General features: G+C 36.4%; 3 protein-coding genes across 4 annotated transcripts in view; 2 read left to right on the top strand and 1 right to left on the bottom strand.

Moving 5' to 3' along the window:
• On the top strand, nucleotides 1-13805 carry LOC143218061 (uncharacterized). Its single transcript, XM_076443021.1, has 6 exons — nucleotides 1-649; nucleotides 974-1093; nucleotides 1153-4480; nucleotides 5155-5499; nucleotides 6970-7102; nucleotides 7170-13805. Exons 3-6 carry the CDS (start codon nucleotides 4320-4322, stop codon nucleotides 7218-7220), a joined length of 690 nt encoding a protein of 229 aa, XP_076299136.1. The 5' UTR covers nucleotides 1-649; nucleotides 974-1093; nucleotides 1153-4319; the 3' UTR covers nucleotides 7221-13805.
• LOC143217985 (uncharacterized) lies at nucleotides 8520-25670 on the bottom strand. The gene is made up of 3 exons (XM_076442802.1): nucleotides 25317-25670; nucleotides 17536-17699; nucleotides 8520-14862 (listed from the first exon to the last, which is right to left on the bottom strand). The coding sequence occupies exons 2-3, from the start codon at nucleotides 17674-17676 to the stop codon at nucleotides 9178-9180; spliced, it is 5826 nt and encodes a 1941-aa protein (XP_076298917.1). The 5' UTR covers nucleotides 17677-17699; nucleotides 25317-25670; the 3' UTR covers nucleotides 8520-9177.
• The window catches only part of LOC143217998 (uncharacterized), a 29553-nt gene continuing 20055 nt past the window's right edge, over nucleotides 16173-25670 (top strand). The window contains exons 1-2 of one of the 2 annotated variants that reach the window (XM_076442875.1): nucleotides 16173-16483; nucleotides 17235-17357. The gene's annotated coding sequence lies outside the window, so the exon portion shown is untranslated. Of the gene's footprint in view, nucleotides 16484-17234; nucleotides 17358-24535; nucleotides 24761-25670 lie in introns of those variants that run through there. The other variant, XM_076442866.1, reaches the window with a different exon arrangement.

Below are 25670 nucleotides of genomic sequence, written 5' to 3'. Positions count from 1 at the left end.
CGTCGCGGTCACTGTCGCGAATTATGAATGCATTAGCTATCAAAATCTTTTTGAAAAACGTTGATTGAACAATTGCGATGAAAAATTAATTGTTGGAAAGGGGATAACAATAAATAGAATTACTAAGATATATTAATATTTCTACTATAATTTGTTGAACTTGTTTACTTAGAGTAACGTGACTCACGACAATCAGTAAAATCAATTCGAAGTAGTAGGACAATATCGAATATTTTTTGCAAATAGAGGAACACGCAAGGCATAGTGTGGGTTAGGTATTCATAGTGTTTCATATTTTTCTGACGTTTTCTTGAGTTCACTAATCAAACCGATCGATTTCGGGAACGGAACTCTGTATTTCGATAAATTACGGCCAATTACGAAAGACAGGCGAGCCGTCAAAATGACTTGAGATAGAAGGAGGATAGTATGAATAAAATATGCCACCGAGCTGTAGTTACATGATACCTCAGAATCTTAGTGCAGACGTGGCTTAGCATCGGTTGAAATGGAAGTATTTCAAGGGAACTATAAAATCTACCAGTCTGCGATGTGCCTCTCTCGACTGTGGCCCTACGATAACTCCATTTTGACATGGATTCATAGAATCGTTTATACTCTGGTCTTATTGGGATATATGGTGACCCAGGTGATGAGATTCAATTCACTATAGGACGTTTAACTAGATCTACGTTCGATCTAAATACGTAGACATGGATTCATAGATTCGCTTTTACTCTACTGTTAATGTGACGTATGGTGCACCAGGTGATGAGATTCAATTCACTATAGGACGTTTAATTAAGAATAGTTTGATTAGATCTACGTTGGATCTACGTAGACATGGATTCATAGAATCGCTTTTATTTTGCTTTTATTGGGACGTACTTCCATCTATCTGTTAAATTTATTTCCTTTTTCACAGAATTAGATTCTGTATCGTTTCGTTTGAAGTGTATGAAATAATTTTCAGGCGATGACGATAAAAAATGTGAAAATATCGCTGAATAAAGTGATTGGAATGATATCGTTCGGTGCTCAATTGTTATTGTATTTTATACGATACTTTACGACTATCCTGACTTTTTCAACGGTGAGTTGGGGAATATTTTTAATAATCATGATTATCTAATAATTTTCGTATGACTTCAGACGAAATACGTGCTTGACAATATGCAAAACGATTTTACTATGCTGAAAGATCCTATCGAAGTGGAGATGTTGTTAAAAGATTCACTTTTGGCGAAACGCATCTTGATGCTATACGTCGGTAAAGACATTCGACAGTCAGTTCAGTGAACGTTAAATAAATAAATACCCAACCATTGTTGTGGGCAAATTTTATTTTAAATAATAAATAAACGTGTGATTTTAATTGCAAATAAATAATAAAAGTAATTAAAATATATAATTAGTCAAAAGTGATCTATTTATTATTTCTTATTCGCCAATAAAAGATTATTTATTATTTGGATCGAGGTGGAAATCAAATAAATAGTTTTTGGTCTTCTCTTATTTCTCGTATATTTTGTATATGTATAATACAATGAACACGTGCGCGTTTTTTGTCTGCTATAACAGTCTTTTCAGGTATACCGCCAGTGGTCGGGTCCGTCCGAGGGGCCTAGCTGCCTATAAAAAAAGACACAATTTAATTTATTATTTGTCAATATACAAATAATAATTGAAATTGTATTTGTAAATTACAATTAACTTTATTATTTTAAATAATTCATTTAGACTTGCTCAAATAATAAATAATTATTTTTGTTTTTTATTTGAATATCCAAATAACAAAAATAACTTGTTATTTAAATTTTTATTTAAATAAATTTATTTATTGCCCAACACTGTACCCAACCTCATTATGTCTGCATTATTTTATCGAAATATTTCTCGTATCAATAAAACAATCGGGTGTTTGACTACAGGTGGGATAAAATTTGAGGGGTGGTACTCCACGATATCAATATTAAAATAAAAAAAAAAATTGCGATTCCAGCTTTATTTTTTAGTTATTAATCATTTTAAATCCGACTAAAATGCGGCGACCCGACCAACAGAGGTGTACGGCTTCCAACATCTTTTTTTTTAGGATGAGTGGAAAAAGATACATTTATGTACACCCCCGTATGGGGGTAGTGTGGGACTCGAGGGAACAGGTGTTCGGTTCCCCCCGTACCCACTATAACCAACCACTCGTCGAGCATACTTCCATTCAACCAATGTGCCCGATGAAGGACAGTTCAGGGAACCGCTATATTGTATACATGTATTTACTATTTACATTTCTGCCTGAAGTGCCTTGTGGTTTCGAGCTGGTACCACTCGTGTTCTTGTCTCTCACGGCTTCCAACGTCTGTTAGTCGGGTTGCTGCATTTTAGCCAGGTTTTCAATTGTTAATACCTAAAAAACGAAGTTGAAATCGCAATATTTATTCGTTATTTTCGTCTTATATCGTCATGGAGAACCACCCCTTAATTTTTCTCCCTCCTGTAGTCAAACATGTACACTCAAAATTATATAATATCTGTCACCTGCATATAATTCAATCTTTCACTGAAGATTGACACGAATGAATGAAATATCAAACATTGATAAACACTAAAATATTTACTGCAATACAGTCTAAAAATATTTTTAAAAATATAGGTTGATTGCATTTGTATAAAAATGGAAATGGAATCATTGTCTCTTGGTAGAAGACGGGACAAACTTTCCAACTTAACAAATTTATGCAATAAGTTACCAATTTGTATTAAATTTGTGTGTAATTTTGCATTAAAAGTTCGATGCACGGACCGATTTAAGTAACGTGATCATTTTAATTTTATCAACCACTTTATTCCGAATTTTAGGTCTGTCGTGTACAGGATCGTTGTGTATAATCGGAACATTAGGAATATCCACATTCCTAGGATCGGATATTCAGATTCGATTCCTGTATCTTCTGGGATATTTCTACGACGAGAAAAGTCTGCGGACTAATCTCACTTGTTGGCATATCATAATTTCAACAGTGCACGGTTTGTTAACGCTGGTTTGCTCGGAAGGAACCATCGTTGTTTTGGGTAGTTATTTGTGTGGATTGTTAGAAGTAACTCGGTAAACTCATTTTCCGAAACTGATCAAACGTCGCAAAGTGCTGCGATTCGCGGTGCTAGCTGGACAAAACCTTCTTTGTGACTACTAATACAAACTGTGCAGATATTGGAAATATTAATCCATTAAGATTTTTCTGCTTCTTCACATAACGTATCCATACACGATTTCTCCAAAACATATTTATGCAATCCATTAAGACGATTGTCTTTCTAAAAATTCCTCCAACCTTCAAAAAATTCAGATCGTAAAACAGCGATCACTGTCACTAAAAATATAAATATTGTTCATTTCCGCATTTGAAAATTTAAGTCTGCTCTAATGCTACCAACAAAAATTTTTCCGTGTATGTATTGGCGTTTATTGCCTACTTTGAGATTTTGCAATATATATAATTAACGGAATTAATTAAGACAATGAAACGTACTTTCGCCGTTAGTTGTCATTATAAATATTTACTTTAGAATATAGAAAAGTAAGTACAGAACGTATTTTAAAAATATCGGTTGGTATAAATGCATATAAGAACTTTTATGGATCACGTTACAAAATGTAGGAAAATAAGAATTAAAAATGCTTACACAGTTCTGTCGACAAAAAAGACATTGGCAGTTTTACCGACAGAGAAATGTTAATATTCTTACTGTCTAGACATTACTTTATATGACTAGCATCTATTTTTTACGGAATTACGTTATACGTTTTGTCAAGTTAATTAGCATTGATCGCAACACTGTGCGTCGGTGTAATTCTTAATTTTATCTTGTCACTTTTATATGACACATGCCAGCTTCTGAGTCGCCAGATTAAAACTTGTGTCCCCCACTCTACCTTTCCCTTCTACGATGCTACTCTCCACGCTACTGCTCTGGCCCGGTCACGTGACGCGTTCCGTCTCTGTCGTGCATGCGTTGCAATGTCACGTGAGTAATCCGGTAGAGGCAGAGAGAGGGTAACTTTTTGCCCTCTATTCGTGCTCCCTCCCCTCATCTGGCGACTCTGACCAGCTCTTTAACGTTTAATAACTTCATTGACACATGTAGACTATGGATTTTGTGCATTGTTCATCAACTTATTAAAAGTACTAGAGGAAGAAACGAATATTTACTTGGTTTCTGTAGCTTGATATTTATTTTTAATACAATTTTTATTCACAAATCCGCCGTCTAGTTATGTGTATACCATATTGAGTGCAGTCCTTCGACTATTTATTTAAATGATACACCAAAAAATGTACAATAAACCATTCTTAGAAATTGCATCTGTTTTTTCTTCTAGCTATCGAATGCGAAACGCAATCGACAAAATTGCAACTTCAACAACGGTGAGGAGGATAGATATAAAACCAGCCGTGGATATACATCTTAAAGCTATTGAGTTAGTATCTTCATTGAAATATTATTAAAATGCTGAATTTGTATTTTATACACTAGTGAAATTAATTCTGGACACTTCTAAATTTTTACTTAAACGCATTTATTCAAATTATTTAATATATAATCGAGACTGTGCAAAATTTCAACCCTGTACCCCGATCGGGAGGGTAGTTATGGGGTAAAATTTACGAATCAGTTTTTGGCTTATTTTCCCTGGTTAGTGATGCTTAGAAATTCTGTGGAAAATCTGACACATGTCAAGCACTCAAATACATACTCCGCAATTCGTTTCAGATTTTTAAATTGAAAATTTTGAAAATAAAAAATATAAAAGCAATGAGCACAATGTATCCAATAAACAATTGATTCAAGCTATTAATACTATATTTGTTAGTATCCTGCATTGAAACTTGCAGAATGAATAGTACTCGTAATCTCGATTTATTTAAAGTTCTTTTTGCTAACTAATATCTCGAAAACTAAGACCGAGCGACGGGTATATGTATAGGAAAAAGTTGTTCAGAATGTTGACCTTGACAACATATTTCAAGGGCAACGTGTTCGGAGCTGAGTCCCCTTTTGTCAATATTTACCATATTATTATAATTACATGCTTTATGTACCTTGCATCTAACATTAATATCAATACATACCATTATGAATTCTCAATCGAAGGTATAGTAAGAAATACGCGGACAACATGATGTTGCCGTCAATACTAATAGTAATAGTGGGTGTTTCGTCGTTTGGTGTAAATATATACCGCGTGAGTATCATACAAATTAAATACCTAGAACTCGAGAATCGATCGCGACAAATTTTAATCATTATGTCGAAAACGAAGTATAATCAGATTGTTTTTCGTATGCCGCAGCTTTATATAACTATTACACAGGTGAAAGAAATTGATGCAGTGATTCTTTCTGTGCAATTCGTTATTGCCTACTCGGCATTCATAGCAGGTAATAATTATAGCGGACAGGTTTTGATGGACAATAGCATTCAGATTATCGAGGAAATGTAAGTTGCTTGTTTCGGGAAGGTCTGTTTCCATTATTTATATGTATAATCAATTGAATAGAGTAGAATTATTAAAACATTAATTTTAGATTCTCTGTTGCCAATCTTTGATCAGCTGTCACACTGTCAAAAGTTATCATAAAATCATGATTGTTTAACAAATTGAAGCTAAAAGTCTCTACTTTACCATATTCTAATTTTTAATATCATCCCCTAATCTGAGGGCATGTTCATGAAAAAGTGCAAAGTTTAACGCCCTCTATGGAGTTGCAAACATATTTAACGAACATGCCGTACACAGCACAATAATGCCCGGATCTCCATCTTTAATTTGCGACAAGAATTACGTCGCTACGATTTTTTATTGCAAAGTTACAGCACTTTAAAGTAAAGTAACTTCTGCATTTTTGCGGAAACACCACATTTACATAGCCGGGGAACTACTTCCCCGCCATCGATGCGCGACCCCCACCATTAATTTTCCGGTTCTCCCATTCTTCAACGTCAGTTCTAGCTTTTTGGGGAACTGGCGTTTTCCACTCCAAATTCACCCTTTCCCAAATCAATTTCACCCTTTTGCAAATCAAATTCAACCTTTTACAAATCAATTTCGCCCGTTAAGGATGCATAAAATTAATTATTTATTTATTTAGATTAAATTATGTATTCATTTAGATACATGTGAATTATTAGACACACGTGTCATTATTGCGAGGGAAACATAAGACTCAATACTCAATACTCAATACGCTTCAATAAATATAGTTAATACGGCCTTTCATTTTAAAAAATTATTAATCAGAAAATGGCTACAACGAATATACATATCTACAAACAGTTTTCATACATCACAAAGTTTTTGGTAAGTTTTGGTAAAAATTGGTACTCACTTACAACTTTAAATAAGTTGATGTGCATCTTTGCAAGAAATAAAATTTTCCATTTCTTAACACAATTCATTTACATTTAATTTGATTTGGTCTCTCAAAAACTTACCTAAAAATACTGTATTTGTAAAAGGTTGAAATTGATTTGCAAAAGGGTGTATTTGACTTGAGGAAGTGTGATTTTGGAGTGCAAAACCTGTATATACAGGGTGGCCTCCCCAAATGTAGCCACCTAAATATCCCTTTTATTTTTTATGACATCACAAATATGTATTTTTAATGCAATGGTATCACAAGGTGCATGCTTTGCAAATGTAATTTTTTTCTCTAGGTCTTTTTTTTGGAGTTTTCAAGGGTATCCTTCTTACTTAAAACATCTTTTAAAACTTCAAAGTTTTCAAGTTTTAATTTTAGAGAAGATCACGATTTTATGACAGCTTTGAACAGTGAAACAGCTGTCCAAAGATTGACAATCTTTTGGCCAAAAATTACTGATGCTTTAATTTTGCTGTCGCGACTATATTATGTATTACGTTATGTCTATTATAAGAAAATAATACACCGACGATATTGAATGAATCAGATACAATTCGTCATGGTACCGTATACCCACAAAGATGCAGAAAGTGGTACTATTCACGTTCATGAACTGTCACAATTTAGTAACATTCAATCTGGCCGGCTTGTTCATTCTATGTTCGGAAGGATTGGGAATGGTACAAAGTAATTATATTCTATTATTTATATTCTCGGCATCACATCTAACAAACGTTTTTGTTTCAGATGTTCAGCTCGGCTTTCTCGTATTTTACGCTGCTTTGTTCGTTCCAGTAGAACATTGCGCCACTAGTGATTATATTTATAGTACTTGAAAATCAGTACGTAGAGTACTCGAAATTTCCAAGGGAACCTTCCTAAATACTGTCTACAGTTCTAACAGCACTTCCCGTATTTGAATAAACGCGGTAATGGAACAATTGTTTATTTTGATTTTTTAAACATTTCATTTTGCGATTTGGGTATATCCCCAATCAGCCAGGTCTGTCTCGAGCGGATATCGATCACATCCTGCAATCGTACGATGCGAGCAAATGGCGGGTATTATGCTGTCAGAACGACACTCGAAGCTGAGTGTGCTCGGAATCTGCTCGGAATTGGACAGCACACCATGCCAGTATATACCGATACTTATTCGGCATAAATCAGATAATAATATAACCAGGTTGTACTGGAAAATATCATGTGAAACATCTCCGGCGACAAAATTTGTCTATGGGACCCGGCGAATCCAGGGAGTCTATTTAAATATATTTACGAAGTAAAAATAGCAACGCGGTGGAAACGAAGCGCGTTGCCTCAAATCGTTAGTGTGTATTTCCACGAATCGTTGACGAATTTATAAATCCGATTTGATCGAAAGTAAATCGTTCACGTTGTATGTAACATCAAAATCAACTTAAACCGAAATGTTTATTAGAACAAACCAGGAACTGAAATTCCGAATTCTTTTAATACACGTTACACTAAAGTGGATACTTACAAAAACTTGACGTGACAGCAGCGTTTGTTTCTTCCACGATGCATTGCGAGCGAAGTTATCCCACGACGAAGGAAGATTCTTCGGTCACGATGAATTACCTACCTTGGTTTCCAACGCGGAGTTTTAAAAAAACGATTTCGAAAGACTAAATTATGATAAACTATAATTGGGTGAAATTGATTTGCAAAACCTATACAACTGGAAAACAACTTCCGTGCGTATGTTATTTTGTATGCGTAAAAAAATGCATTTCCTTTTTATTTCGAGTCTGCTTTTTTCTATTGTGGCCCTCGAAATATTTTATAATACTTAATGAGGCCCTTGGTGGTAAAAGAGTTTGACATCCCTGATCTAGACGAAGGCATTATGAAAAGAGTATTGCTAGAAGTACGTATTTTTAACTGTTCGTGGGCAAGCACGTTTTTCGTGCGTTTTCTGGGCAACCTACGTTATTTATATTCACGAATAATTTTTTACCGTTCTAAGCTTTCAAAAATTTGTAAAAGTTCTGGAATACGTATTAAAGTTCGTTTATAGGTCTGTGACTATTAGTGAACATAAAAAACAGAGGAAAATTAATCCATCCAAATATTTTGTTCCATAGAGTTTATTTTATGAAATTCAGAAGTATTTTGAAAAAACAATAGAATGAAAGTTCTGTGACATTTATAAAACTTAAATTAACTTCTGTTGGAATATCTGCAAAAACTAAGTCGAGTGTTGAAGGATACTAAGAGTGTCCCGGAATATTTTAACGGTCCTCGGGTCTTTGTCATTGACTTCGGTCAGAAGTGGAAGGCCTGCAACCTTCAAATACAAAGAGGCCCTGAGTAATAAATTAAGGGACTTCCCACATCTGTTTTTCACGAGTGGACCCAACAGGGGTTTTTCTTTCCCCTAAAACTTTCTCTGTAGCTTCACTTCAGTTTCGGCTCGCTAACGATACAGACGTCTTCTGACTAGTTCTTCTTCAGTTAAATAAAGAACAGACAGTTTGAATTCTTGTGCGTTATTTCTGTTTATGAATACCCATTTCCAATAACTTCTGTAACACTTACAGCTTGTAACACTATAACTTTTAACATTTACAAACTTAAATTTAAATGTTATACAATATATACGTAAAGAAGAATTATTAGCACATCGTATATAATAAATGGTATAAATATGCAAATGTAAAATATCATATTATCCCATATTCAAATTATTATAATTAATAGAAAGTAATGTTTTCGTAAATTTCCGCTGAATCTAAGGATTAGGCCTCGTAAAACCAAGTAGTTCTTCACCCTCCACATTCTCAGATGGCTGCTCTATATTAATGCTACAATTTTTCTTAAAAAAAGATTCAAAAAACTCCATGGTTAATTTATGTTGATCGTCCCGAATTTCAATATTCTTTTCATTTACTGAGGATATACTTTCCATTACTTTTTTTCTGGATTCACTCAACCTTTCATAACTTACATCAGTTTCTTCTGTGTCTAGCAAGCCGGCATTTGTCAAATGTATTTTACAGACTATTAACTCATAACTACCCTTATTATCTTTACGTGCGGTTCTTCCCTTAATCTGCATCTCTTCTTTTATATCAAGCGACAAAAACGTCTGTATCACATGCAGTCCGCCTTTCTTTTCCACAGCAACACTTGACTTGAAGTCAACACCACGACCCATTTCTCTCGTTGCTAATGTTACTGTTTTTGTGATGCCTGCTTCATTAATGTACTTCTGTTTGATCTGCTTTTTTGTATTTGCGTCTAACATATGTAAGCGATTATATTTACTGCAGAATTTGTTTTTAAATTTATCTATTTCAATATCTGTATCGAAAAATATTAATATGGATCGTCCTGAGGCAATCTTAGAATTTGCATGACTATCAATTTTACTGAGCCATTGTTCCTCTGACGTTTCACATACAAAATCATTGGATATATTGAATTGTAAATTGGACTCACCAAAATAGGATGGCATTATAGAATTCTCATGGATACTATAAGAATTTCTTACCGCGTTTTTTTCATGATTATTGAGTTCAGTTAAAGTACCGCTCACTCCTAAGATAAGAGGATATTCGTTAGGTAATTTTGCAAAGGAAATTGTACCGCTATCTATACGTAAATAACCATAATTGCAAAATTTTTCATGACTATAATTTCTTTTCTTTAACCTGAAGTAATTAAATACGTTGTGATAGCCGCTGATAACATCAGGGCTATACATTCCATACTTGTCTTTGAAGGTTATCTTTCCATAGTCATCAATTTTAAATTTGGTACGAACACTATCTGTGTCACTTGCCTTTGCAACACGTATTGCATCATCAATCATACTGTTGCGATGCTCTTCGTAGAGATATTGATTCGTATATAATTGTTTAACATGTACATGATCAGATTCATGTTTCAAAAGATAGTAATGTCCAGGTTTAATCAGGAATTTCTTAAATTCGATGAAATCGTTATTTCGTTCTCTTATTCTTTTATTTATAAGCTCTTCTACATCGTTCAAGATAATACTTCTTTCACAATTTTTGCAGGCCAACTCCCATATGTATTCCTGGATACCGACTAATGCTGGTATACCTATTAGTTTAACTGTAGAATGGCATTTTCCATAGAACATGGGAGAAAAGAAAACGTCTACTTCGTCTATGAATAAGATAGTCTTACTCCTATCGCCATAATTTAGCTGTCCAAATTGCTCTGCGCCGTGATTTAATATACGATCTGCCAATAATTTTCCGAGGCAAGTCCTTTCGCTCGTATCATTTACCATTGGTGTAAGTAATTCCCATACCATGTCTTCAAATGTGCCATAAGTTACTTTGTGTTTAACACCAAACAACTTAAAAATATTATCAAAATCTTCTTGATCTCGAATTGCCAAATATTTACTATAACATGCAGCCTGGATCCTATAACCCATCAATGCAAACAGCGTAGCTGTTAGACCTATTATAAGCGATTTCCCTTGTCCTGTTAAGACTTGCGCGAAACGCTTCTGAACACCTTTAGAACTTTTGTCAACACTTAATAACAGCAAAATGCACAATACTTGAATACAATGTGGCTTTAAGGTTTTTCTTGCACTTACAATATCTTTTGATACCTCTATGGACCACACAGCAGCCAATCCAGCAAGAATTTCTGGTAGAGTTTCCCGTTTGAAGTTTTCTCTCCATTCATCATAATCGATCAATTGCACTTGATCCTTCACTTCTTTTGTAATAAATTCAATCTTATCTGCATAATTTTTGTTGCAAGTCAATTGTATGTAGGAATTAAATTTATCCAAGTATTTGTGGTAGCAGTCTATCAGTATATCCTCTATTTCCGTTGTCATATTCTTGTTTTCTCGTCTGTATAGCATTAGAGCTGTTCTTATATCGATCTCATCTTGTTTTCTTAGATACCAAAAAGATTCCCCTACGATACTAACGCGCTTTATAAAATCTTCGTAAGAGCTACTATCCTCTACTACACAAGCAAATGGCTGTGTACTCTCTTCTTTGAATGTATCAAAAGATACGTAATTGGGTTGTTCCTTCAGATAAAGCAATGACTTTTTAATTGCTAAAACTAACTCACTTGCTGCATTTATATTATCATAACTAGACCATTCATTTTGTCCAAGTAATAAGTTACTCACACTATTTAATAGATCATAAATTATTTCAATTAAGTAATGACGAGGAATATCCCTAGGCTTATTGATAAAATTTTCAGGATCTAAAACCTTATATGATTTTTTATCTGTATTAACTAACTCGACTTCTTCTTTCGCGAGCTTTACATCACTACTATTTTTAATAATCCAACCAAATTCTACAGCATTTAAGTCTTCAAGAAATTCATTAAACGATCTAAAATAGTTAATTAATGCTTGTGGGTTTACTCCTTTACTAAGTACAGTATTTACAATACTGTATAATTGTTGACGTATTGTTTCCATGTCACCCTTGAACTTCCCATAAGGGAATTTATCAGGAATTTTGTCTACAAGAGATTCTCTATTCTTCCAATATTCATTATATACATCTACTAAATCTCTAAAATCGATAAATTGTTTATTTGAGATTGCGTACTGAATAGATGCTATTTGATTTGTTAAAGTAACTCGATCCATTTCTGAAGCTCCTTCTGAGAGATAAGGGAGTGCCTGTGCGATAAACCTTGCAATATTGTACATCACTATTCGAGACGACTCATAATTAACATCTTCTGTCTCTTGAATGAAACGCGTATAACCTTCTAGCAGAGGCTGAAATAGTTCAAGACTTTCTTCTGACCCTGTGGGAAACAGCTCAGCAATGGAATTGTCAAGAACATACATCCATACTAGACGCACCTCAGGTATATCTGGAACCTTATCATTGATAAAGCAGCCCCTGATAGAGGACCAATATGATTTATTACCACGCCGTTTTGGCAACTTGAATCGGTACTTAAATTTTTGCTTAGTACTATAAACAGGCTCAAAATGTCTCATCAACTTAAAAACGAAGCGATATTGTTTCTCAAGAGAGTGGTTAAGAGGGGAAACTGGCCAGTTTATACAATTTACTAAAACCATTTCACCGTTATCATCTATTTTAAGCAAATCATTAACAGACATATCTGTTTTACCACTAATCTCTAAAATTAGATCCTGAATGTGTTTACAAAGATGAAAATAAATAGGATGAGTTAATGGTGCTAACTCCTTCAGCGATATATGCTTTTTCACTTTCATTACTTTATTAAATAGTAAGTTCTGCAAATTACTCAAGAATATTGAAAAAGATTCGTTCATTTCATTAGCAAGGTCACAAAATAGATTTATATCTTGATTACTTATGTAAAATACTTTTTGTGCAGATAGTGCATTTATATTCGAATCCATTGCATAAGATAATTCAAAAGTGGAGGAAAAACATTTCTCAAGTAAGGACGTTTTATGATTTTTTACCGCACTCTCACAAATTGTGTATAACTGCGCGAATACATTCTTGGACTGAAATTGATAAACATGAGGAAAGTCTTTTCTTCTTGCATCTAAAGTTTTTTCTCTATTGATCAATTCTCGACAAGCGTCTTTAAAGTCTGATGAAATATATGTATTGTTAACTATATTATCCAATATCGATCCTCTAGGAGATAATCTATAGTCTTGTAATATTATAGAAAGTTGAAAAATGTCTTCTGCACACTCGAGATTCTCTACAGTTTTACCACTCCTATCTTGCAAAAGTTGTATAAACTGCATATAAACAGCATCCCTGCAAATGGTTTCTTTGTCTCTTATGACGTCAATAATTATAAGCTTTTTAAGTAAATTTTCCCTGACTTTTACAACAGGTAATCGGACAAAATCCACTTCTCCAAGCTTGTTGAACATTACTCTTGCAATAAAATCATCCTCATCAAAAGTAAACAGATAACCTGGACGTTGGTTCCTAATATAAATTGTTTGATTAGTATGTGGATGAGTAAATTCGCACGAATATAACTTTATCAATCGATTTCTCTCCCACTTTCCATCCACATATCCCTTTTTACCAAATGATATTCTTTGTTCTCCGTTTACATTATACTGGCGTTGACCCTGTATAACAGGTCGAGTATATTCCGAAATATGACTATTTGATAATCGTTCTCTTGAACTACTGACTTGAGAAGAAGGACCTGCCTCAAGATCCCGATTCTGGTCTAAGTTAGCATGATGGTTATCAGATGGTCCTAATTGTTTCTGCTTTGCAAGCTCGGGAATTTCTGAATTAATTTCTTCTCTATTTTCGAATAGTTGCACATCTTCCTCAAAATCATTACTGGTTCTATCCGTGCTACTTTCTGTTATATCTGATTGTCGTTCCTTTGGATTACTGACTCGTGAAGGAGGGCATGTCTCAAGATCCTGATTCTGGTCTAAGTTAGCATGATGGTTATCAGATGGTCCTAATTGTTTCTCCTTTGCAAGCTCGGGAATTTCTGAATTAATTTCTTCTCTATTTTCGAATAGTTGCACATCTTCCTCAAAATCATTACTGGTTCTATCCGTGCTACTTTCTGTTATATCTGATTGTCGTTCCGTTGGACTACTGACTCGTGAAGAAGGACCTGCCTCAAGATCCCGATTCTGGTCTAAGTTAGCATGATGGTTATCAGATGGTCCTAATTGTTTCTGCTTTGCAAGCTCGGGAATTTCTGAATTAATTTCTTCTCTATTTTCGAATAGTTGCACATCTTCCTCAAAATCATTACTGGTTCTATCCGTGCTACTTTCTGTTATATCTGATTGTCGTTCCTTTGGATTACTGACTCGTGAAGGAGGGCATGTCTCAAGATCCTGATTCTGGTCTAAGTTAGCATGATGGTTATCAGATGGTCCTAATTGTTTCTCCTTTGCAAGCTCGGGAATTTCTGAATTAATTTCTTCTCTATTTTCGAATAGTTGCACATCTTCCTCAAAATCATTACTGGTTCTATCCGTGCTACTTTCTGTTATATCTGATTGTCGTTCCGTTGGACTACTGACTCGTGAAGAAGGACCTGTCTCAAGATCCCAATTCTGGTCTAAGTTAGCATAATGGTTATCAGATGGTCCTAATTGTTTCTCCTTTGCAAGCTCGGGAATTTCTGAATTAATTTCTTCTCTATTTTCGAATAGTTGCACATCTTCCTCAAAATCATTACTGGTTCTATCCGTGCTACTTTCTGTTATATCTGATTGTCGTTCCTTTGGATTACTGACTCGTGAAGGAGGGCATGTCTCAAGATCCTGATTCTGGTCTAATTTAGGAGGATAGTTATCTGAAGGTTTTAAATGTGTTTCCTTTGTAATAACGACGAAATCGTCGTCCTTATCATCATCATCATCATCATAATCATAATCAATGTAATCGTCGTAATCTTCTTTGTGTTCTTCTTCTTCTTCGCCTCTTGCCTCTTTCACCTAGATAAAAAGTGATATTGAGTCTATTGTTAATAGAACACAGTTAGTATCTAAATATTTTATGATACTTCCCATTGTATGTATTCGATAATTCCTGTGCTTTTAACATAAATCCTTGACTTACTGTACGTAGAAAGTTGACATTGTAACGGTTTTATCGTACTAAAACGAGTAACATTAGCAATTTTTATGTACAGCTTACTATCTTGTTTCTGATTGTTTTTTTTCTGTTATTGAATTTGGAATCAGTGATGTGAAAAGCTCTAAAAATCTATTTTTATATTCGGTTTTTGCGATACATTTCTTCTTTATTAGAAACAAATTAACGGATCAAAAAATTTAGTGATATTTTATGAAAAAGTCGACTTTCTCATATCGATTTCTAATTTTGTATTGCTTCCTAAACGTTCATCAACATCCAAGTTGAAAAAATTAATGTTAGTCCATAAGAACTATAGTTAATACGAAGTCACATAAAGATAGACATTTGGGATGCAATATTTTTAGCCAAAAATTGCTTGTTTTCTTCGAGGTGTTTACGCAGGGATTACCCTGTGTAATATTTCTCTGCATCTTTTCTGGTAAATGAAAAACTGTCCTGTGGGTTAATAATTAACCCACAGAAGGGTTGTTACCCTAAGAATATGGTCTCAATTTATTAGTTGATCAAAACATAATAGTAAGTTTAGACATGTAATGAATGTATGTAATATGTTCTATCTCTATGGTCAGTCTGACAATGAGTACGATATGAAACGATTCTTTGGCTTATAACATTTTCATAAAAAACGAGCGACGGCTAAATACTCAAGATGGTGTTAAGTCTGGGTTAGATTTTGTTAGATCTGGTTAAATCAGAGGTCGGCAACGAGCGGCACTTTTCAGCCAGTTTTCGAGGGCTACGCCTCATTTTCCAGCGAAATGTATTTTATTAAACAAAAAAGATAATCCGAAATCGAATATGCGAGCGAATAATTAGATGAAACATCCGTTGACACCTATTCATCACTGAAGAATGTAAAAAATAGTCCATAAGAAACTAAGATAGATAAGAAACAAAGATGATAAAAACGAATCGAAGATTATACATCCGGTCAAAATGCAGACGATTAAGAAGAAATGTGATTACAAAGAAATGATGAGGATGCACTCACCCTATGAAGATTAAGCTTAGAACAATGGATTGACCAATCTATAAAAGGGATGGCTCCTCATCAGGACGAGTTCAGTCAGAATCAGAAATTCATTAGATACGTTCAGTCAGTTGGTCGCCATCACAAATTTTTACGTCGTTCGTCGAAGTCAGTTTAAAGTCAGTCAATATTTCAGTTTAAAGTCAGTCAATATTTCAAAGTTTAAAGTCAGTCAATATTTCAAAGTTCAAGTCAGTCAATATTCTGAGTTTAGTATTTAAAGTTCAGTTAAGTTCGTGAAGGCGTGTTAACTAACCTAACCTAGCCCGCCGGAGTTTTTCATCAGTATTATCATCATCATCATTGTCGTCGTCGTCATCATCGACATTATCGACTTGATTGTCGAAGCGACAGCACCGACGAGATAATAGTATCTCGTCGGTGGCGACAGTTTTAATCCGACACTCCTAAGCGAAATCTACCTTACGGTAAATACTAACAAATTACAATAAGGTCCCAATAACTCAATGTATTCGAAATTTGTTGTTTAGAATATATTTTCGTTTATTTATTTTAAAATCAAACTCTCAAATAATTTTTAAATACAGTGACTCCCACTAATATTCGGACACTCGTAAAAACACCATAACTTTTTTAATATTGGAATATACGACTTGAAATTTTTGGAGAAGTTAGAACAAATATATTTTTTGTTAAATTGCAAGTTGTCGGAATTGCAGAGAAAATACTAAAAGTTGTATTTTTCAACTTTTTTATGTGGGCTTATATGGAAAATTTAGGAAACACATTTGGTAGATCTGTATCAGTTAAACATATTCTCAAAATTTCATCAAAACCGGTCGACGTTCTAATGAGCTACAAACGTATGAAGATGGTAAACATTGTAGTTTTTCACGATTTTCGGCCTGCAACTGCAGTAATTCTAAGGACTCTTACATCTTTCAATGCCTGTCATTTTTCCCGCATCAACCGATTTCTATGAAACTTTAACAGTGCATATAATTGACACAAATCTACAAAACGTATTTTTTTAAATTTCAATATAGGCCCGCATAAAAAGTTGTAAAATGCAACTTTTAGTATTTTTTCTACAATTCCGGCCAAATGCAATTTTTGAAAAAATTTCTTTTCACATCCTGCAGTAGACTAATTGCTCTAGATTCCCAAAAGAGTTCAAATCTCATAGTCTAATATTAACAAACTTATCGCTTTTTTCAGAGCGTCTGAATATTAATGGGAGTCACTGTACCTGACTTCGATTTCTACGATCCAAATCCAACAATCAAGGCCAATTAGTTATAAGAAATCCTCAATTACCCGAAACGAAGCCGGTGAATGCAGGTAGGTTCAAAAACTGCCTTTTATCCCCTATCTAAATCATTATAATAAATCTACCTCTTTAAAACGTCCATCTTAGGACGTAACACTGGTAAAGGAGGAACGGAAGAAAATATAGAGTATGGTGATTTGACGAAAAAATTGTTTTATATTATATATTACAGACAAAAACTTCACTTACTAGACATAATGGCGATGTTGATGCTCCGAAGCCCGTGCTTTGAGCCCCTGGTGTAAGTGGTTGTTCTGGATGTGGTACGGAGCAATCTTTTGCGTGCGATTGCTTTATTGATGCTTCGCGTTCCATGCTTGGAGCCTCCATCTCATCCAATGCGAGTGGTTGTCCTGCTCGTAGTAAATCGAGAAACATTTCGTAACTTTAGTTTAAAGTTTAGTGGATGGAAAAAAGGATTAAAAATTGTTAAACTTTCAAAGTGCCTGTGTAAGGTAAGAAGCGTGAGGAGGCATCAGTTTGTTTTGTAACGCGTTGACCGTTACTGCGTGATCTTCAGTTTTCTGTGAGCGGACTCTCAAGCGCACAAATAACTAGAATCTTACTAGATTTTGGGTCCGAAACATGGGTCTGCGCCATGTTGTTGTTTGACCTTATACGACCATATTTTGAGCTGGATGAGGGCTCATTCTAAAGAGGAAGGTTGATCACACCACGCTCTGGTCATCATATAAGTCAAAAAGTCTTTTGGAGACAGAAAAATGCATTGAAATCTGTTGGTTTTTTTCCTAGATTTTTTCTCTACTTTGGGCCCTCATATTATTAGATATAAACATAATCTCGTTTACCTCATGATCAGAGCACCATGCGGTGAACCTTCCTCTTTCGAATGAGCCCTCAATCAGCCCAAAATTTGCTCGTATGAGGACATTAAACGAAACCACGCAAACCCATGTTTCGACCCCTTTTTCTAGTAATATATATATATAATATATTATATACTATATATATTATATAATATAATAATAAATAATATAATATATAATATTATATATAATATATATATATATAATATGAAAATCCTTAATTCTATGTCCAGAGAATTCGTAATTTTTTTGCAAGGTTTGACAAGCGTCCAAGCGACCCCCAACCGTTGCGTTCGAAACTTTCATCGTCGATTAAACTACTAAATACAGTGGAAGTTATATAGTATATGTATAGTAATTCTTCAATCGAAGTCCCAACACCATGGTTGCCATATTCCGCGGGAACCAGGCACCTTACCGCTGAGCCCGCCCCACTCTTCCCACTAACACTGACGCGTACCGCGTGGAGCAAGCTAAGTTTGCGGTACTAGTGATGGTAGGTAAGGCGCTTTTTCCGCGCATGCGCGACTATTCTAACCTCAGACGGCCTCAGTCATGTACGAAGATCGGGTACCTTGGCCGCCCCGCTAATTTTTTGCCCCTGCCGTAGGGCAGCGCCAAAGCCGCCACAGTTCCCCACAAACTTCGGACGTAGATACGGTCCTGACGAAACTCGCGCATGCGCGAAAAAAGCGCCTTACCTACCATCACTGTGCGGTACGCGTCAGTGTCAGTGATTGATGGTATATTCGTGGGCCGTGGGCCGTTCCCCTGAGTCGCTGGTTTCCCCTTCCCTGACGTACCGTCGTATCCGTGTCGACCGCGCATGCCCGTGTTGGTGCCTGCTCGATTGCACGCGCGCTACACACACCAGCGTACCTCTACTCTGTCCGTGTGACTACCTGCTCGACTGATCGACGCTGACCGCTGACGCGTCTTTCGGTTTTCACGTTACCGAAGTTTCGAAAGCATGAGGCGAAAAGTCGGAATCTGGAGACGCGCGCATTTGAATCCCCGCACAACGCGGCGCGACGCGGCGCACATTTTGCTAAAACTTTTGATCTAAAAGAGATATCGGAATAGAAATTTGAACTAAATTTTTTTTGAAAAATTGGGTTTAATGATGTAAAGAGAATAATATATATTTTGTATTTTTTAAATAATGTTTTCGTCGATTCTTAAGGTATAGCCGGATAAGATGGTCAAAAGTATCCATCCAAATTGATTTTTAGTCACGTCATGTTCAACAGAAAATTATGAAAAAATTCATGAATATTCTACCTAATAGCATACGCGACTGAGATTTTTTTCAAAATTTTTGGTTGCAAAATCGATTTTTAAATAACTCGGAGAACATAAAATTGCCGATTTTATATAAAAGTCTTCAGTTGACCACATTTATATTATTACGTTAGTTGTGTCTCATCCTGCATACTATTATTACTTTATATCTTAAAATATACAAAATAAACGTTTGTATCTCAAATACAGTTTATAATAGATAATTTCATGATACAATGTCAAATTCTTTGAAATTATCCTGTCCATTCTTCCCGCGTACTGGGTATGTACATGTACATGGCGCACCCGGTGATCCCCCTCTTAGACCATAAGTATATATGGTCTAAGATCCCCCTCACCCCCCACATAAGCCAAGCGTAAATAGGCAGTGTCGATGAGCATAGCTTATACATCTTTCGAGAACGTGACGTCACACCGTCTTCATCTTTTCCGAGGGCAAGATTATCTGCGCCGGGTCTATAGGTATATATGGTCTAAGGTTTAGATAGCGATGGAATAGGATAGTGGAAGTGGAAAAGGAGGAGAGTACCTCCGTACCTCGTCTTCGTCTGGAGACGATCTGGCAGCACTGCACTACACAGAGTTTACACGCTAGCATAATCTTAACACGAGAAATTAAAGATAGCACGCGTGTGCTATCTTTTTCTTTGGGAGTGTACATATGTATGACCAGAGTGAGATCCTGTTTCCTCTCTTATCTTCACAGCGTCAAAATGTAAACAAACGCCGCGCCGCGCCGCGCTGCACAGTGGGCTAAACCCACGAAATCTGTGTCAAAATCAAAGAACTTTCGATAGAAATAAGATATAGCGATGAAATTTTTTTAAAATAAAAGCTGAAAGTTTGCATAATATGGGATAATGATGGAGATTGTGGTGCGAACGTTTTTTAACCTTGAAAGAATTCGTTAACTTACACAACTTCAAGAAAATTGTGGTTTTTCCAATACCACGCGCGGAAAAAATTTTTTTTAAACATGCGACACATCATTTCCTGTAGATTTTTTCACGCCGATTTCAAATCTGGTTTCAAAATTTGTCTACGACATCAGGATATTGCAAAATCGATTTCTTGAAATTCTACATGTTTAACGAATTTTCTCAAGGTTAAAAAACGTTCGTACCATAATCTCCCTATTTTTTCCATATTCTGCAAAGTTTCAGCTTTAATTTAAAAAAAATTTCATCGCTCTATCTCATTTCTATAGAAAGTTCTTTGATTTTGACTTGACACAGATTTCGTCGGTTTAGCTGGCGCGGCGCGGCGTACATTCTGCTATAACTTTTGATCTAAAAGATATCGAAGCGAAATTTGGACTTAATTTTTTTTTTAAAAACCGGGTTTGATGGTCCATCCTAAAATATGTTTTTTATTTCTTAAATAATTTTTTCGTTGGTTTTTAAAGTTGGGCTCCCAACACAAATTGATTTTTAATCGAACGAGATTTTTTTCAGATTTTTCAGATTATGCAAACATGTTAAAAAAATTGAAACTCTCCAAACATTGGAAGAAAATACATATTTCGTATTGAACTTTTCGAGATACCAGTTTTATCAAAATTCAGTACTCAGATATTATTGAAACAATTGTCCTTAATTTTTTTCCAGAATTTTTTATAAATTGTATCGGTGTTAAAAAAAATCAAATCAATTTTTTCGATACTTCTTTACTTTTTTGTAGATGTATTATGCATTATTGAATATTCTTATATTCAGAAATATAATGTACAGACTTAATAATGCAGTACAAAACATTTTATTTACATTATATTTCAATATATGAGCATAGCTTCCAACACTTCCGATTGGAGTAGGCGGTAAAGTCTTCGGTTGCGAACTTTTTGGCATAATTCTTTTTTTGTTCTGTGTTTACATTAAATTATTGTAGCAACATTTCAAATATATTTTCAAAGTGTTTTAAAAATGTTTTATGCAATAGTATCTCTGACTACGAAAATCCATCATAATTTTTTTTGTTCTTTGTTTCCATTAAATTTTTTTGTAATTGTTTATTGAGCATGGTTCGACTAAAAATCAATTTGTGTTGGGGGCCCTCTGGACCATTTTAACTTTAAAATTCAACGAAAAAAATTATTTAAGAAATATAAAACATATTTTAGAATGTGGATCATTAAACCCGGCTCCTCGCGTCTACGATTCTGGCATCACTGCGCCAGGCTCCTAAGGGCGCGTTTACACCAAGTTGCCCGCTGTTTTTTGTCATAAATTTCGAGAGGGTTGACGGGCCCGCTGTGCCCTCCGCTGTGCGTGGCACAAAAAAAAAAAAGGTCTCCGAAGATATCCTGGGTAGTATAGGCTCGATTTGTAACTAGAAAATACCTAGAATCTTACTAGAAAAAGGGGTTGAAACATGGATTTGCGCGCTGTCGATTTTTGTCCCTATTTCAGCAAATTTTGGGCTGAGTGAGGGCTTATTCTAAAGAGGAAGGTTAGACGCACTGCGCTCTGGTCACGAGGTTAACGAGATTATGTTTATAACTAATAATATGAGGGCCCAAAGTAGAGAAAAAATCTAGGGAAAAAACCATCACATTTCAATGCATTTTTCTGTCTCCAAAAGACTTTTTGACATATATGATGACCAGACCCGTGTGTGATGAACCTTCCTCTTTCGAATGAGCCCTCACCCAGCCCACAATTAGCTCAAATAAGGACAAACAACCGATTCGCGCAGACCCACTTTTTCGATCGAAAATCTAGTAAGATTCTAGTAAATAGCAAATATCTAGCAAATAACTAGAATCTTACTAGATTTTCGATCGAAAAAGTGGGTCTGCGCCAAGACGTTGTTTGACCCTATTTGAACAAATTTTGGACCGGGTGAGGCCTCATTCTAAAGAGGAAGGTTAGATGCAGTGCGCTTTTCTCATCTCATAAGTCAAAAAAGTCTATTAGAGACAGAAAATGCATTGAAATCTGCGGGATTTTTTCCTAGATTTTTTCTCTACTTTGGGCCATCATATTATTAGTTATTAACATAATTTCGTTAACCTCGTGAGAAAAGCGCACTGCGTCTAACCTTCCACTTTAGATTGAGCCCTCACCCAGCCCACAATTTGCTCAAATAAGGTCAAACAACGTCTGGGCGCAAACCCATGTTTCGACCCCTTTTTCTAGTAATATTCTAGGTATTTTCTAGTTACAAATCGAGGGTATACTATCCCCTTAAGGGGGTAGTATAGGCTCGATTTGGAACTAGAAAGGGACTAGAATCTTACTAGAAAAATGGCTCGAAACATGGGTTTGCGCGCTGTCGGTTTTCGTCCTTATTTGAGCTAATTGTGGGCTGGATGAGGGCTCATTCGAATGAGGAAGGTTAAACACACTGCGCCCTGGTTACGAGGTTAACGAGATTATGTTTATAACTAATAATATGAGGGCCCAAAGTAGAGAAAAAATCTAGGAGAAAAACCAGCACATTTCAATGCATTTTTCTGTCTCCAAAAGACATGACTTATGAGATGACCAGGGCGCAGCGCGTTGAACCTTCCTCTTTAGAATGAGCCCTCACACAGCCCATACTTTGCTCAAATAAGGACAAAAACCGACAGCGCGCAGACCCACTTTTTCGGACCCAAAATCTAGTAAGATCCTAGTAAATAGCAAATATCTAGCAAATAACTAGAATCTGACCAGATTTTCGATCGAAAAAGTGGGTCTGCGCGCTGTCGGTTTTTGTCCTTATTTGAGCAAAGTTTGGGCTGTGTGAGGGCTCATTCTAAAGAGGAAGGTTCAACGCGCTGCGCCCTGGTCATCTCATAAGTCATAAAGTCTTTTGGAGACAGAAAAATGCATTGAAATGTGCTGGTTTTTTCCCTAGATTTTTTCTCTACTTTGGGCCCTCATATTATTAGTTATAAACATAATCTCGTTAACCTCGTAACCAGGGCGCAGTGTGTTTAACCTTCCTCTTTAGAATAATCCCTCACTCAGCCCAAAATTTTCTGAAATAAGGACGAAAACCGACAGCGCGCAAACCCACGTTTCGAGCCATTTTTCTAGTAAAATTCTAGTAATTTTCTAGTTACAAATAGAGCCTATACTACCCCCTTAAAGGAAAGCTATCGGTAGTTTACCTAAACGAACCGTGAAGCCGTGGAACTCGACTCGCCTCGCGTACCCATAGGTTTCCACATTACTGCACATTACCCATGAGGTACTATGGTCAATGAGTTTTTTTTTGTAAGTGGTTTCCCCTATAGGCCTATTCCACTGCGCGGCACGATAATTTTGAAAAAATAAATGTGGAAAATTGTATTTATTACACTGTCAAAATTTTACTGGCAATTAGGAAAGCTTGATTATTTCGCTATTCAAAAAAACCTATTCAAAGAAAGCTTCACTATTCCGCATGTTCATTAGAACTGCATGGCGCATCGGAAATATCGAAGGGGAAGTTGGACGTTGATATTCGCATCAAAGACGTCAGTGAGGAATCGCTCAGCAGTGTACGCTGTTCTGTTTTTATGCTACGCATTTTCGAAAACGAACATTCGCACAAATAAGTCGATCCGAACATTGAGAAAATTCGGATCGCGAAATTTCTTAAAAGACGATATTTCGATTCATTTAAACATTTAAAAAATTCGGCTCCTTTGCCTTCCCTCGTTTTCAAAGAAATGTCGTGCTGTGCGCAGTGCATACGGCGTACGGTAGGTACGGGCCTGAGGAGCTCCGCGGGACTATGGCCACCACGGGGAGCGAGACGCGCGGGCGGGAGAAGTAGGCGTCCACCGAGAATTCCTTAGCTTTGGCGCTATTTCAGCCCATTGTTAGACCCATGGACATAGGGTACGTTCCGTTTCACGCATAATGCGCATACACTGTATAGTGTAGTATAAGAGTCTCTATGCATACACTATACAGTGTATGCGCTTGAAGCGTGAAACGGAACGCACCCATAGGAATAGGGACGGAGCATATCGCTGCGGGGGGAAGCCAGTTTTGGGGTGCGGGGAACGACGGTCACGTGGTACTCTGGTGCCCAACTGGTGATTGGTTGTGATCGCGCAAGCGCATTCGTACTTTTAGAAGACATTTGGCTGATCTGACACTGTCTGACACCATTACGGAGCATATTAGCTCGCCTAGGCGAGGGACGGAAACGTAAGGGGCCTGGCGGTCAGCGCATATGGCAATAGCAACCGTTGCCACGGAGTGTGCAAGAATAGCGTGCAACTAAAAGCGACCCCCCTATATTGGAAAAGGAAAAAGTTGTTCAAAATGTCGAAATTTATAACATATTTAAATTTCATCAGGATCGGAGTATGTAACCTTTTCGCAATAATTACCTTCTACTCTAATTGCAATTGTAATTTAATTACAATGTATTTTATACTATTTTATACTTATAATGCGGAACGCATTAGTCGAATGTAAATTATCGCGAGGGTACGATACGACGGTACAAGATTAAATCCTTGTCGAAACGAGATTTCGATAAGCGCGGATGGACGGCGCAATTCTACGGACGCGAACGGCACGTACATAAATAGGCTGCCGCGCGAAACACGGGCGAGATTTACTGCTCTGCCTAATCGCTCGTTGTGTTACAAAATCTTACAGAATATAAGGCCGAAAACTATTCCTTTCCGACGCGAGTCCTGAGGAAGACTTCCGATTTACAGAATTAGGGGAACTATTCCACGAAAACTCACAGCGTCCACGAGAAGGACGCGAGCTAAAGGCACAGAGACGATCTGCGTCTCGGCACACACCAAAATTTTGAGGACGAGACGAACACGTGACGTCCTCGCACCGAACTTGCGAGCTACCGCAAAATGTGCGAAAATGAAAACGAGGAACAATAAAGTCGACTTACCGTTGGCGTTCTTTTTCTGGGCTTCGATAAGTATTTAGCCGTTCGCACTACTGGCCACTACATACTCACTATTACGTGCTACTACTGGCCGTGGCCATTGGCCTGGCCTGTTCAGTGTGTCCAGACCAGTGCTGCCAGATGAGGGGAATCACGCCGATTTTAGGTACCCCCTCTCCGACGACCACCAGAGTAAGTGACACGTTGCGCGTGCGCGACGGGGATTGAGCAGGGGCAAATGGGGGACACGTTGCGCGTGCGCGATGGGGACGGGGACGCACACACACGCAACGATGACAGATGAGATGATATGACATTTCGCAGGTTTTAGGTTATTGCCGCGTATCGTATCGAACT

This window comes from Lasioglossum baleicum, chromosome 2, assembly GCF_051020765.1.
Source record: "Lasioglossum baleicum chromosome 2, iyLasBale1, whole genome shotgun sequence".
Taxonomy (NCBI): domain Eukaryota; kingdom Metazoa; phylum Arthropoda; class Insecta; order Hymenoptera; family Halictidae; genus Lasioglossum; species Lasioglossum baleicum.
This window is presented reverse-complemented; position numbering and strand designations above follow the sequence as displayed.